Genomic DNA, 16,749 nt, shown 5'->3' on the forward strand with positions numbered 1-16,749 from the left:
CTGTCTTTTATTTTTTATTTTTTATTTTTCTGTTGTTTTTCATTTTTTTGTAAACAGTTTACAGATGTCTACTTTTTTTTATTATATATAACAATAGTTGATGTCAAAAATTCATGCATAGATAAAAAAAAAAAAAAACAGTTCACCTTGCTTTTTTCTCCTATAAAAGTCCAACAAATAAACAACCACCTAACGTAGATGCTGATGGAAATGCGCAAGCACGAGAAGAAGAAAAAACTTATATTTGTTTGTGGTCAATGTTACATATTTGTATTGTTTGGTGTGTAAATTTCGCTGCAATCCTCTTGTAAGGATGATATACTCACACAAATTACAATCTTTGACCTTATATAAATATATATATGAAAATGTTCGTTCGTTCGTTCGTTCGATCGATTGTGTGTCTGTCGGTCTGTCTGAGGTCTAGCTGGATTCTTTTCTTCTTTTTCTTCTGCTGTTACATTCTCTTAAATATATTACATATATTTTGTTTCTTATACACAGTACTTATGCGTACATATATATTATAGTTTTGTAGATAATTTTTTTCTGCAATCATTTGTATTTTATACAATATAGAATACTTTAACAATGTGCAAGTCTCCTGCTTTGCGTGCAGTATACTACCGAGACTATAGAGAATACAGAGACTATAGAGAATACCGAGACTATTATAGAGATTACAAAGGCAAAAGATAAGATAATACAGAGTGTTCTCTTTGTCTGGGAACCTTTCCCCAGACACTGAGACGAGTGACAGTCGTGCACTGAATTAAGCATGTCTATACGAGAAACTGGCCACAACAAAAGGCTGCATGCCTATACCACTCGTCTACTGATCAAAATTGATGGGTGATGATGTTTTTTGGTTTTTTTTTGGTATTTAATTTACAGTAACTTTTTTCCTGTCAATTCATTTATATATTTCGTGTTAGACTGTTGATTAACCAATTATTTATTAATTTGAATAAAGATTAATTCAATTCTGCATTACTCTTGAGTATTTTCATTATTTCAAACTTTTGTTGACACGATCACAACAAAACAGAATAGACACAAATGTGAGCCAAATGTTAGCTTGGGGTGAACAGTCTTTAGCTACAGTCCAAAAAGGGATTGAAAGCTGTGACAGTAACTTCCAGATCAGTCCAATCATAATACAGAGATTTCAACCAATCAGCGTGAGTTTTATTACCCCGAAAGGCCAATCAGTGTCGTGTTTGCAAACATTGCGGCTAGCACAAATACACAAACATTCGAAGTTTTAAAGTATTCTGTCGTGTAATCGTAGATTTTCACAGAGAACATATCGCAATGGCTCGTACAAAGCAGACCGCCCGTAAATCCACTGGAGGAAAAGCTCCAAGAAAGCAACTTGCCACCAAGGCCGCCCGTAAGAGCGCACCTGCAACTGGTGGAGTTAAGAAACCACATAGATACAGGCCAGGAACAGTCGCTCTTCGTGAGATCAGAAGATACCAGAAAAGTACTGAACTCCTCATCAGGAAACTCCCATTCCAGAGATTAGTTCGTGAAATTGCTCAAGACTTCAAGACTGATCTTCGTTTCCAGAGCTCTGCCGTTATGGCCCTCCAGGAAGCCAGTGAAGCTTACCTCGTTGGTCTTTTCGAGGACACCAACTTGTGTGCCATCCACGCCAAGAGAGTCACCATCATGCCCAAAGACATCCAGTTGGCTCGCAGAATCCGTGGAGAACGTGCTTAAACTGACCTTTACTCTATACAATAACGGCCCTTTTAAGGGCCACCAATATTTTTCAAAAAGAGTCTGAATTTGTTGTACATCAAAATCAAATATAGCTGAAACCCTCTCCACATCTTTCTTTCTTTCTTTCTTTTTTTTTTTAATCTCAGAAAATGTTATACCTAGTTAACTATTGAAACAAAATTAAAAAGAAACTTATTTCAAAACATACTCTTCTGCAAATGAAAATATAAATACATACAGAGAGAGTCATTCATTCCATATGCACCTTATGTATACATATTTTAATTTATCTAAAACTTTCACATCATATAGAAATATATGAATGTTATACATTTTCAGATATATATATACCGGCCCTAAAAAAAAATTAAAAAGGGAAGAATACTATTGTCCCAGAACAATACAATCCATCTTCTTATTGCAGAATTATTAAAATGTATTTCTTTCTAATTTCTGTGGTTATATTTTTCTCTTAGATACATTTTCCCTTGATGTTATTTTCTCAATGTTTTTATTGATGCTTTTGTATATTCTTTTTACATATATTGTGTATTATACTGTGAATACAAGAGAAGATTCAATTATTTTATATTTTTTAAATATATTTTTTCGGTACGGAAGAAGTCCATCTTAAATTCTCCTTCAAAACTTTGTCTTCATTATTTGCGTGTTACAGAAAGAATTTTTTGTTGAAAACCTTTAATTTGTGATCAATATGAAGCTATTTTGGGTGCTATTTGTGTCTTATAAATGATGTTTACATGTGTGCGGATGAATCTTTTTTTCCCATTGGTGGAGAAAAATAGACAAGGCGCAATAATTTATTCATTCAATGATGTACCATTTGTGGTATGTAAAAAGTGAGGCTGAGCTGTGTACAGATCAAAAGCTGATATATAAATTTATTGCATTATAGAAAGATTCCGTATCTCTGGTCTTATCTACGAGGAAACACGTGGTGTCTTGAAAGTCTTTTTGGAAAATGTCATCCGTGATGCTGTCACATACACTGAGCACGCAAAGAGGAAGACTGTCACCGCCATGGATGTTGTCTACGCCCTGAAACGTCAAGGACGTACCCTGTACGGATTCGGAGGTTAAACAGCCAGCTGAAAAATGCACAAGGATAAAAGCTTATGTGAACGGTTACTGCCAGTCACCACTTATAAAAAAAGTAGTGCTGCATATATCTACGCGTATGATCATATACAATTTTATAGGTGCCTGCAGGACACACCATATTTTATCTGTATCAAATGTGCCTGCAGGTCTCACCAAAAATGTATCTGGACAATAGGTGCCTGCAGATCACATCACCTAAGATCTGTAACATAGCTTATCATTTGAGTCTGCAGGTCAGACTGCTTATTATCTGTACCATAGCCTATTATATATGCCTGCATGTCACACTTTGATTTATATATCTGTATGGTAGGTGCCTGCAGGGCACATCACTTTAGATTTGCACCATATATATAAAAGGAAGTTGTGGTATGATTGCCAATGAGACAACTCTCCACAATAGACGGCCTAATTTAAGTACAAAATAATAAACGAAAAACAAATATGAAACACAGCAACAAAAAGTAAAATCACAAAAATACTGAACTCCGAGGAAAATTCCAAAAACGGAAAGTCCCTAATCAAATTGCAAAATCAAATGCTCAAACATATCAAACGAATGGATAACAACTGTCATATTCCTGACTTGGTACAGACATTTTCTTACGTAGAAAATGGTGGACTGAACCTGGTTTTATAGCTAGCTAAACCTCTCACTTGTATGACAGTCGCATATAATTCCATTATGTTGCCAACGATGCGTAAACAAACCAAACAGACATAATAGGTAAAAATGTCAAAAATACAACAGTCAACATTGTGTTAAAATCTTAATCACTAAAAAAACAAAAACAAATATGTAACAAAGAAGCACAAAATGGCATATAGACCGATCACATTAGCATAAATTAAAGACAAGAATACACAAATTTACCATAGTACAATAACACGATGACGGGATGTATAAGTACAGAGCTACGTCATATATGTAACAAAGAAACATAAAAAGGGATATATAGACAAAGCACATTAGCACAAATGAAAGACAATAATACGAGAATAATTGTATCATAAACAATAATGACAGAATGTACAAGTATCACAAGTATCTTGATCACAATAAAAACAAACAAACATCAAAGAAGCACAAAAAGGCACACATCAAATTTAACAACCTTATTCATTGCTCCCTTATATTTGAATTTTATTTAAGTATGTCAAATCCACCAATTAACGATTGAAAGATCTTTAGTACTAGGAGCGAATGGCCAGATTAACACTGACTCTAACGTAGAATTGCGCGTTTGACGTCAGAATGTAAATGTCACACAGGTAGAAATATAAAATAATATTGTCGTTCAAAGTATGAAAATAATATAGTCTATACTTCTTTAGGCATATCCTCTGCAGAATGTAAATTAGAAGTTACCTTTCCTTCTTGCAACTGACAAATGACAACCACTGAATTACCGGTTCCTGAATTGGGACAGGCACTTACAGAATGTGGCGGGGTTAAACTATTTGAAGGCGCCAACCCTCTCATAACATGGTATCGTGGTGTAACAGTAGAACATAACAAACTATAAAAACAGTTGAAAAAGGCAGGTCACATTAAATAAATAGAAATAGAAAAACATCTTACAAAACACAAAGTGGACGTTGATGGTTACTTGTTCATGCGAATAACAAAAATACACTAAGTACAGATCTGAGAGTACTCGCCTATCACAGGAGCCTGAGGGTCAAACTGATATGCATTAGTACCATAAATGCATGCAGGTCACATCACCTTAGATCAAAGCCTATAATGGGTGTCTGCAGGTTTTACAGCTTTTTAACTGTACCTTAGCCCATCAGAGGTGCCTGAAGGTCACATCACCATAAATCTTCACTATAGTCTAGCATGGGTGACTGCATGTCACATTGCTTATTTATCTGTACCAAAGACTATAATAGGTACATGCAGGTCACATCACCATAGATCTGCACCATAGTCTATAATAGGTGCCTGTCGATCTCTTCACTACAGATCTGCACTATAGCCTATCATAGGTTCCTGTAGGTCATACGACTGTTCATCTGCACTATAGCCTATCATAGGTTCCTGTAGGTCATACAACTTTTTATTTGCATTAAAGCCTATCATAGGTTCCTGTATGTCACACGACTTTTTATTTGCACTATTGCCTATCATAGGTTCCTATAGGTCACACGACTTTTTATCTGCACTATAGGCTATCATAGGTTCCTGTAGGTCACACGACTTTTTATCTGCACTATAGCCTATCATAGGTTCCTGTAGGTCACACGACTTTTTATATGCACTATAGCCTATCATAGGTTCCTGTAGGTCATACGATTGTTTATCTGCACTATAACCTATCATAGGTTCCTGTAGGTCATACGACTGTTCATCTGCACTATAGCCTATCATAGGTTCCTGTGGGTCATACAACTTTTTATCTGCACTATAGCCTATCATAGGTTCCTGTAAGTCACACGACTTTTTATCTGCACTATTGCCTATCATAGTTTCCAGTAGGTCATACGACTTTTTATTTGCACCATAGCCTATCATAGGTTCCTGTAGGTCACACGACTTTTTATTTGCACTAAAGCCTATCATAGGTTCCTGTAGGTCACACGACTTTTTATCTGCACTATAGCCTATCAAAGGTTCCTGTAGGTCACACGACTTTTTATCTGCCCTATAGTCTATCATAGGTTCCTGTAGGTCACACGACTTTTTATCTGCACACAGTCTTTTGTATTTACTATATCCAATCATGGGTGCATGTAAGTCACACCACTGATTTGTGTACTGTATCCTTTTATAGTGCTTGCAGGTTTATTATAGGTGCATGTAGGTTTCACCGCTTTTTTATGTTCCATATTCTAGCATAGGTGCCTGCAGGTTAAACCAAAAATTATCTGTACCATCATTGCCTTCAGGTCATACTTTTATTCCTATGTAACATTAGCCTTTTGTAACTACCTGCAGGTAACACTGATATGTATCTGTACCAGAGCACATCATATGAGACTGTAGGTCAAGTCACATAGATCTGTATCATAGGTGCATGCAGGTCTTATTCTCATAGATCCTTACCAGAGCCCATCATAGGAGCCTGCAGGTCACATGATTGCTATGTAAATGTTACATAGCCTATACTCGGTGTCTGCAGGTCACACAACTTTTATCTCTAACATAGCCTATCATATGTGACTGCAGGTTACACTGATATTTATCTACACTTTTGCATATTACAGGAGCCTTCAGATCCAATCCCAATATAGATCTGTATCATAGGTGCATGAAGGTTGAATCCTATAATACAATATGGATAAATACCGTGGTGTCTTACATGCACCTATGATAGGAAAAAGAAAATAACAGAACTATAATATGATATTGAAATGACATGGTGACCTATAGGCACATATGAAAGAATATGTAAAATAACAGGGTGATTTACAGCCCCCTATATTATGATATTATGGATAAATACCATGGTGATCTACAGGCACCTATGATAGGATATGTAAAATAACAGGGTGACCTACAGACACATGTGATAAGATGATATAAATAACAGCGTGACCTACAGGCACCTGTGATGAGATTTTGTAAATAACATGGTGACCTACAGGCACCTGTGATAAGATTTTGTAATTAACAGGGTGACCTACAGGCACATATAATGTGATATGGAAAATAACGAGGGGACATACATGCATTTATAATATGACATGGTAAACAACAGGGTGAGGTACAAGTACCGTTGAAATTATTGGCAAAGATCAAAAGCAGTGTGATATCCAGGCACCTAGGATATAATATGGTACAGATCAATAACATGGTGGCCTACAGGCAATTTTGATAATTAAATAGGATATGGTAAAAATTAACAGACACATAATCTTCAGCAACTTTGATAGGATATGAGAGAGACTAAAATAAGATTATCTACAAGCACTTTTCATTGTAAATGGTACAGATCAAAAACAAGGTGACCTACATGCGCTTTTGAAAGGGTATGATACAGACCAAAAGCAATGTGACCTCTTGCACCTTTGATATGATATGGTACAGATCAATAGCAAGCTGACCAATAGGCACATTTGAAATAATATGGTACAGATCAATATCAGGGTGACCTACAGGCACCTAAGATAACTATGATACAGATCAATAGCAGGGTGACCTACAGGCACCTAAGATTACTATGGTACAGATCAATAGCAGCGTGCCCTACACGCACCTCGAATAATTATGGTACATATCAATTACAGGGTGACCTACATGCAATTTTGATAATTAAATAGGATATGGTAAAAAATGAACAGACATCTAATCTTCAGTAACTTTGATATGATATGGGAGAGACTAAAAAAAGGTTACATACAAGCACTTTTCTTTGGAAATGGTACAGATCAAAAACAAGGTGACCTACATGCGCTTTTGAAAGGGTATGATACAGATCAATAGCAATGTGACCTCTTGCACTTTTCATATGATATGGTACAGATCAATACAAGGGCCACCTATGGGCACATTTGAAATGATATGGTACAGATCAATATTAGGATGGCCTACAGGCACCGCAGATGATTATGGTACAGATCAACAACAGGGTGAACTACATGCACCTCATATAATTATAGTACAGATCAATAGCAGGGTGAACTACAGGCACCGCAGATGATTATGGTACAGATCAATAACAGGGTGACCTACAGGCACCGCAGATTATAATGGTACAGATCAATAGCAGGGCGACCTGACCTACAGGCACCTCAGATAATTATGGGACAGATCAATAGCAGGGTGACTCACAGGCACCGCAGATGATTATAGTTCATATCAATAACAGGGTGACCTACAGGTACAGCAGATAATTATGGTACAGATCAATAGCAGGGTGTCCTACAGTCACCTCAGATAACTATGGTACAGATCAATAGCTGTAAACAGTGTGCCCTAAACGCACCTCCAATAATTATGATAAATATCAATTACAGGGTGACCTACATGCACTTCAGAACATTATGGTACTCAGATCAATAGCAAGGTGACCTACAGGCCCTTCAAAAAATTATGGTACATAACGATAATCAGTAAACTGTCAATTGACGAGCTGAAAGACATCTGCATTTTAATGTATTTTATGCAATGAACAAAGGAAGCTATTAAAGGAAGCTATTAAACCAAGAGTTCCAAATGGTGAAGTTGAAGTCATCCCTTCGTAAATTTTACGGACGCCATTACGAGTTGGTTGTCATTTATGGAATATCCGTTTCACAGATGATATCGGATATGTTCCTTACGTCGTAAGGATCTGCTTACCCTTCTGAAGCACATGAGATCATCCCCAGTTTTTGGTTGGGTTCGTGTTGCTTAGTCTTTAGTTTTCTATGTTGTGTTTTCTGTACTATTATTTGTCTGTTTGTCTTTTTATTTTTTAGCCATGGCGTTGTCAGTTTATTTTTGATTTATGAGTTTGACTGTTCCTCCGGTATCTTTCGCTCCTCTTTTATATAGTATTTAATGCCAACTGTATTATACCAAGACCGATGTTACATAAGACAACACTTTTGATAGGAAATGGTATCGATCAAAAATAAGGAAACCTATATGCACTTTTGAAAGGGTATGATACAGATCAATATCAATGTGACCTCTTGCACTTTTCATATGATATAGTACAGATCAATACAAGGGCCACCTATGGGCACATTTGAAATGATATGGTACAGATCAATATTAGGATGGCCTACAGGCACCGCAGATGATTATGGTACAGATCAACAACAGGGTGAACTACATGCACCTCATATAATTATAGTACAAATCAATAGCAGGGTGACCTACAGAAAACTCCGATAATTATAATACTGATCAATAGCAGGGTGACCTACAGGTACCGCAGATTATAATGGTACAGATCAATAGCAGGGTGACCTACAGGCACCGCAGATGATTATGGGACAGATCAATAGCAGGGTGACCTACAGGCACCGCAGATGATTATGATACAGATCAATAGCAGAGTGTCCTACAGGTACCGCAGATGATTATGGGACAGATCAATAGCAGAGTGTCCTACAGGCACCGCAGATGATTATGATACAGATCAATAGCAGAGTGTCCTACAGGTACCGCAGATGATTATGGGACAGATCAATAGCAGGGTGACCTACAGGCACCGCAGATGACTATGATACAGATCAATAGCAGAGTGTCCTACAGGCACCGCAGATGATTATGGGACAGATCAATAGCAGAGTGTCCTACAGGTACCGCAGATGATTATGGGACAGATCAATAGCAGGGTGACCTACAGTCACCGCAGATTATAATGGTACATATCAATAGCAGGGTGACCTACAGGCACCGCAGATGATTATGGGACAGATCAATAGCAGGGTGACCTACAGTCACCGCAGATTATAATGGTACATATCAATAGCAGGGTGACCTACAGGCACCGCAGATGATTATGATACAGATCAATTGCAGGGTGACCTACAGGTACCGCAGATTATAATGGTACAGATCAATAGCAGGGTGACCTACAGGCACCGCAGATGATTATGGGACAGATCAATAGCAGGGTGACCTACAGGCACCGCAGATGATTATGATACAGATCAATAGCAGAGTGTCCTACAGGTACCGCAGATGATTATGGGACAGATCAATAGCAGAGTGTCCTACAGGCACCGCAGATGATTATGATACAGATCAATAGCAGAGTGTCCTACAGGTACCGCAGATGATTATGGGACAGATCAATAGCAGGGTGACCTACAGGCACGGCAGATGACTATGATACAGATCAATAGCAGAGTGTCCTACAGGCACCGCAGATGATTATGGGACAGATCAATAGCAGAGTGTCCTACAGGTACCGCAGATGATTATGGGACAGATCAATAGCAGGGTGACCTACAGTCACCGCAGATTATAATGGTACATATCAATAGCAGGGTGACCTACAGGCACCGCAGATGATTATGGGACAGATCAATAGCAGGGTGACCTACAGTCACCGCAGATTATAATGGTACATATCAATAGCAGGGTGACCTACAGGCACCGCAGATGATTATGATACAGATCAATTGCAGGGTGACCTACAGGCACCGCAGATGATTATGATACATATCAATAGCAGGGTGACCTACAGGCACCGCAGATGATTATGGGACAGATCAATAGCAGGGTGACCTACAGTCACCGCAGATTATAATGGTACATATCAATAGCAGGGTGACCTACAGGCACCGCAGATGATTATGATACAGATCAATTGCAGGGTGACCTACAGGCACCGCAGATGATTATGATACAGATCAATAGCAGAGTGTCCTACAGGCACCGCAGGTAATCATGGTACAGATCTATAACAGGGCTACCTACATGCACCTCAGAATTATGGTACATATCAATAGCAAGGTGACCTACAGGCCCTTCAGAAATGGTACAGAACGATAATCAGTAAACTGTCATTTGACGAGCAGAAAGACATCTGCATTTTATGCAATGAAGAAAGTTTTATAGTATTTAGTGTCAACTGCATTATACCTGGACCGATGTTACAAAAGTAAACATGTTCCACATTTATGAAGATGTTGGTACTGTGATGCTGTTATCTGCTTGCTTCATCAATGTGCAATGTAACTCCGGTGGTACATGTTAACCCGACATGTTTACCATTATACAGCTCAGAACAGAACAGTTGTTTGAATCGGGCTATACAAGAGCCTTGATATAATGTAATTATACAAATGCAAATGTAGTTAAAAACATATTGATGTAAAATTATAGAAAATTAGATTGGCAGAAAAACAAAACCTAATTATAATTATTAATTAAAAATATAAAATATCTGACACCTAACCATACTAGTCATGACACGAACAGTTCAATCTTCCAACCGTGGGAGAGCTGTATAGCCAGTCAAGGTCGTTTAAAACTTCCATCATCATCATCATCATCATCATCATCATCATCATCATCATCATCATCATCATCATCATCATCATCATCATCATCAGTTCAATCAAAACCTTTGTGGACCTCCTATGACACCCATTAGTAGTTAGATATTCAACAAATTAATGTATGACTTGCATGTGCGTGTCGCTAAGACCCCTGCCATGTACGAAAAAGTAAAATAGCAAAAGTCCGGGGAAAATTCTAAACGGAAGGCCCTAAGCAGATGTCAAAATCAAAAGTTCGAACACATCAAACGAACAAAAAATAACATTCATATTCCTGTCAGACTTGATACAGGCATTTCTTATATAGAAAACGGTGGATTAAACCTGGTTCTATAGCTAGCTAAACCTCTCACGTGTATGACAGTCGCATAAAATTGTATTATATTGAAAACGATGTATGAACAAAACAAACAGACAAAATAGTTACAAATGTCACAAATGGGAGTACAGCAGTCAACATTGTGTTATAACCTTAATCAAATTTCAAACATAATTTATATGTCAACAAAGAAAAACAAAAAGGCATATTGACAAAGCACATAAGCAAAAACGGAAGACAAGAATACAAAAAGTTACCATAGCACAATAACACAATGACGGGATGTATAAGTACCGATTCACGTCAAATGGATATTACCAAAAATAGATTAAAATGTAAAAGTACTAATTTACAAAGACAAATAAAAGAATACTATTACACGTTATTATTAATAAGATGATAAACAACGCCAGTACCTAGAATCTATATTTCAAAACCATCGTGTATTATTTGTGAAGTTGATACGGAATATTTATTAACAATGTCTTGGTATCTTCCGATGAACATTTTTAGAAAAAGGACGAGACGTTCTTTGACATACCCCCAGTGCGTTCATCAACTTTCTGCTCACACACTGGTGACTTTTAACAAAGTCTGAGTAGCATCTGTGTTATTTGCTCCATGGGATGTTTTCAAAATTGCAACGAAAGAAACTTCTTGTCATGAATAATTATCTACCTGAAACATGTGAAAGAATAATGACGCCACCAATGACTTTCACACCTGAAAACATACGTGTCCCCCTTTTTAATGAAACTACTACGGGTTAGAAAAAGATCTGTAATGTGGAGTAAAACGGTCAGAAGTTACATCGAATTCAATTTAAAAGTCTTTTTACACGACGCCACTCTTTGACATCACGGATTACCCTAAAAAAAGGGGAAAAACACTGCAACTTTCAAGGAAGGAAAAGGAAACTAAAAAAAACCTTTGAACTCAGTTCACCTGTTGATTTAGTTAACTTAAAAATATGCCCCTGTAGATTTTTTCTGGATTCCAAATTCGGTTGCTGTACAGTAAACAAATACCTATTTTCCCGAAATAAATAAGTACACACATTTGATTTTGTTGATTTTTTTAACAGTCCACGAGCTTGATTTCGATTTGTCTTGAGGTAAATTTTATGACCATCTTATGACTATCATATGATATGTCATAGAATGTAAATCATAGCTGTCAAAAGATAGTCATACCTATGATGCTTTAATGATAGTCAAAAGTGAAAATATGTTACTATGAAAATTATAACTAATACTATTCTTATCTTATACGAATATTATTCATATTTTTTCCAGTATAATGAACGCGATGAACATAAAAATTATATATGAAAAGGAGTTAAAATCTGAGTTGATAATTTGTTTAAATTTAATGGTTAGGACTTCGTGTTCATGTATTATTATAATGAAGTGTTATCTAATTAGGAATGCTTTTAATATTTGGTATACATAGAATGCCTGTGCAAATACGTCAATGAACTACTATACAAAGAAAAAATATCATAAATATTTATTAAAAATAATCATTACAAAGAAAAGGATTCCAAATTGTACGTCTCAGGACATTCAAATTTTAAATGACGAAGTGAAGAAGAAATAAATTTTTACTATTTAGTAGATTAAGCGACAGAATAAACAGTGCCAAAAAGAGAGTAAGAGAGGCTGCATGCAGAAACGGATGTTAAAAGAGAGGTCAGGGCCTCGCCCCCTATGAAGCTACACATTTGGTTTATGTATAGACTTTTAGCATATATCACTCCAAACGATGCCTAGTTTGGGCCCCCTTTTTTCACAATCCTAGATCTCATTCTGCATGTTGCATGAGCAAATAAGAAAATGTGTGATGTCGTAACATTTATGACAATCATAAGACCATCATAAGTAATGTCCCGAGGTGTCTTAAGTGTACGAACAAAGTTATGAATATCATGACTTGAGACGCCTTCAAATACATATCTTATGACATGTCCTTAACCATTGTAAGACATGTCTTAATCATAAGATACTTTTGAAAACCATGCTTCATGGCTTGTTTTTCAATTTCCTCCGTGTCCCTCATATAAATAATTGCAAATTCATGATACCCTACGTGAACAGATCTACAACGGTCCAACGATTTACAGAAAAGAGCGACGATTTACAGAAAAGAACAGAAAAGGACCGAAAAGGACCAAAAAGAACAGAAAAGAACCGAAAAGGAACCAAAAAGAGCATACATATATTTATTTCATATTTATATACACACGAAATTTTGATATTGTTAATAATTCCTCGTAATAAATGAACGCATAACTGTAACTTAGATTGTACATTTTATAGGGATATGTGGACAAAAAAAAAAAGACAGTATTATAACTTGGTTTTCAGTAAAAAAAACAATTATATATGTACAAGTAATCATTTGCACACTGTACAATATAAATCACTCCTGTTATACACCATAAAACAAAATGTGTCTTTTGATGAACACATCAAAGACTTTTATTCGCATAGTATCGAAATACAATAAGCATTTTAATAAAATAATGTTGTTGTTTTTAAATAAAACTAGCAATTAGTCTTTGAATTTAAAAAAAAATGAAGGAATTAACAACCTGTGACCAAGAGACTGTATTATTCATGTAAGTCCCAGATGCGACTAATTGTCTTTAAATAAATAAACTGTAAACTTGATTTTTGACTATTAAATAAACTGTAAACTTGATTTTTGACTATTGAAAAGTATCATAGATTTGAAGAAAATGTTTGCGGAAATAGATCAGCCATATACGACCAACAAATATGTTAAGATAACTTAATTGGAAATCAACTCCTTAATATTAATTGTCCTTAGATATTGATTTTTCTCCCTTTCTGCGTTTTTCGTTTTATTTTAAAACTATAAAAGTGTGGACACAGATCAGTGTGGATAGTATATTTGGATGTTTGACAGTGTTTTCAGACAAAAACAGTTCTCTGTTTTTCCCATAGGGTTCTATGTTAAACCATGGAAGTACATGTATAATATTGACATATAATACTTCCATGGTTAAACTGTGTTGTACAGTGATAGCCAACCTGTACCAAACACTAAAAATTAGCAGTGTCGTTTATTTAATATTTAGTTTTAATGTTCAAGACTCTCATGGAGGAGACACTAATTGCATGGATTACCAACGATTCTAATAAAATATGTTCCACAACTTTGATTTTGGATATTGCAGCAAAACTTATAATTAGGAGAGGAACACATTAGGTCATTTCTGCATGATGTGATTTTAATATACGAGATGGTATCTGACAACCTACATGCATGTACTATGTGTATGGTTCTATTTATGTTCCTTTGTGGTGGTCATTTCTTACTTTGGTTTGACCACAAAAACTGTAAATTAGTTATGGATCTTCCCAGTATCTTTAGTAAAAGATTTCGTTTAAATGTCGAAAGTGTTTCTTAGAAGACTTCTAATGGTTTTTTGATATCCTATGGTTTTAAGTAATGACAATACTTGGCATGACGCTTAAAGCTAGATGAGCTAGAAAGTACACTTCTGTGTTATTTTAGTCCTTTCTTCGAAAATGTCTTCTCCAAGGCCTGGTCGAAGTTAAAAAATTAAAATTGGACCAGTATGATAAATTATCATTTATATTTTTTATTAAGGATTTTAATGTTATTATTAAAACATTTGTTCATATGCATATTATATTTTTTAAATAGCAATAACTTGTGCATGGAGATTATTAACAAATAAAAAATCCTGTGCGCAATTTAATGTAATTATATGTATATATATGTAAATAGTTCGTCTATATATTTATAAGTTAAATGAGAAAGGGTGCCAGAGAGATAGTAAGACGCATGAAGTAGAAAGAGAAATTTAACAAGAGATCTAAGGAAAATGAAAAAAGTGAGGAAATGCACATGGAGATAGAAAATTGATTAAGTCTATACAGATCGGAGAGGCAAAAAATCTACCAGATTGGGAAAGGGAAGAGAAAGCGGATGAAAGATGCAGTCGATATTGTTAAATACTGAAATAGATATAACATATGAATTAATGTATGAGCTTTTTCAAAACTCATTTGAATAGCCCCTATTTGTAATTTGTAGTATATAAGATAGGCATTCGACCCTACCTTTAATAATAAGAGGGTAATTTTTCAATTGTAAGTTAGTCCTGTCGCAATATAAGGTTTCAAAACCTAATAAGAAAGTTTTTTTGGAAACTATCTTTTCATTTATAGACTTTAATGATTTTGCAATTTGCTAGTCTCCTTCGATTCCAAAAAAAAAATAGATTTCCTTTTCGGTTCTTTTCTATTCTTTTTGGTCCTTTTCGGTCCTTTTCGGTTCTTTTCTGTAAATCGTCGCTCTTTTCTGTAAGTCGTCGGACCCGATCTACAACATTTTGAAAGTTGCAATTGGTGCTATGTAAATGTGACCTACAGTCACCTATCATTTTGTCTGCTACGACTGTAAATGGTATTTAAATATTTCCAATAAACAATAATTTTCAACGTATTACAAAGAGGATAATAAAAAAAACATAACACTTTTTTATTTTACCGCACATATATTTTCAAATAGTTTTACTTTTAGATATTTAGATCTATCATTTTTGTTAGGACTACATTAACTTGCGTATACACTTTTCGTAGTGCAACGGTTTTGACGTTGGGTGACTGGCAGTAACCCTTCACATAAGCTTTTATCCTCGTGCCCTTGTCTACCGATTGCGTAAAAAAAGAATCGGAACCGATTTTAATTACGCAAAATGCACGTGCTATAATAGGTCATGTGATACCCGTCCGTCTGTACATGATTTTTTTCTATGTAGCATTTTTGAACAAAAAAAATTTTCAAGATCAGCTGTTTTGCATGTAAGCCTATGGAGCTGTCAATTACAAGACTGCAACCTATGAGTGTACACGTTCCATAATAGCTTTGTGTTAACATGGACGTATTGACAAACTTAAACACCATAAAAGTCATTTGAAAATAAAATACATTAACAGAAGTATCGATTTTTTTTCAATTTTTTCAGTTTTTTTTAATAACCCCATCGTTGAAAACTTTATACCTCCATACTTTGATATCATAGAGCTACCTATAATTTCTTATACGTATAAAAAAAAAACAGAACAAGTTTAAGTTTTAATAGAGATGACCAGGATATTGACGAACGAACATATCTCGACGAACGAACGTAATAGGAGCGGTAATTGTATGTTTACAAAACGTAATTTAAACTTAACGATGTTATTATTTGGATGGCATGTTATCATGATAATAGAACGAAACGCATTAAACATACCGATGTTAAAAAGGTTTTCATAATATATATAAAAGACATTTCAAAGTCTCCGTAAGTGTAACATAACTACTACGTTACAATGAGATTATTATTGTTGATGAAATGTACATCACACATAGGATTATTTGAGTGCACCTACGACTTTCGCAATGCTCAAACAAATATTGATTCAGGATTTGGAATATTTGAAACAATTTATAAAATTATAAGATTACTAAATAACTGTTGTCGGTTTGTATGTTTGTTCAATGTTTTTTATTGGGTATTAAAGTTTCAACCCTCCCCCTCACACCCCGCCAAGGGTGACTGAGGAATAGGAATATAGTCATTACAGGTCTTC

At 35.5% G+C, this 16,749-nt stretch overlaps 1 protein-coding gene and 1 long non-coding RNA gene across 4 annotated transcripts; one reads left to right on the forward strand and one right to left on the reverse strand.

The window, feature by feature from the left end:
* The first annotated feature begins 1,139 nt into the window (after positions 1-1,139).
* LOC127704188 (histone H3) lies at positions 1,140-1,933 on the forward strand. The gene has a single exon (XM_052208126.1). It carries the CDS (start codon positions 1,315-1,317, stop codon positions 1,723-1,725), a length of 411 nt encoding a protein of 136 aa, XP_052064086.1. The 5' UTR covers positions 1,140-1,314; the 3' UTR covers positions 1,726-1,933.
* Positions 1,934-9,167: 7,234 nt separating this feature from the next.
* On the reverse strand, positions 9,168-10,022 carry LOC127704191 (uncharacterized). Of its 3 annotated transcripts, none has more exons than XR_007983180.1 (3): positions 9,975-10,022; positions 9,787-9,833; positions 9,168-9,222 (listed from the first exon to the last, which is right to left on the reverse strand). It is a non-coding gene; the product is annotated as an uncharacterized LOC127704191 (long non-coding RNA). The 3 variants fall into 3 exon arrangements; XR_007983178.1 differs by lacking the exon at positions 9,168-9,222 and adding an exon at positions 9,569-9,598; XR_007983179.1 differs by lacking the exon at positions 9,168-9,222 and adding an exon at positions 9,710-9,739.
* Between the last annotated feature and the right edge of the window lie 6,727 nt (positions 10,023-16,749).

Source organism: Mytilus californianus, unplaced genomic scaffold (genome assembly GCF_021869535.1).
Source record: "Mytilus californianus isolate M0D057914Y unplaced genomic scaffold, xbMytCali1.0.p SCAF_6, whole genome shotgun sequence".
Classification (NCBI taxonomy): domain Eukaryota; kingdom Metazoa; phylum Mollusca; class Bivalvia; order Mytilida; family Mytilidae; genus Mytilus; species Mytilus californianus.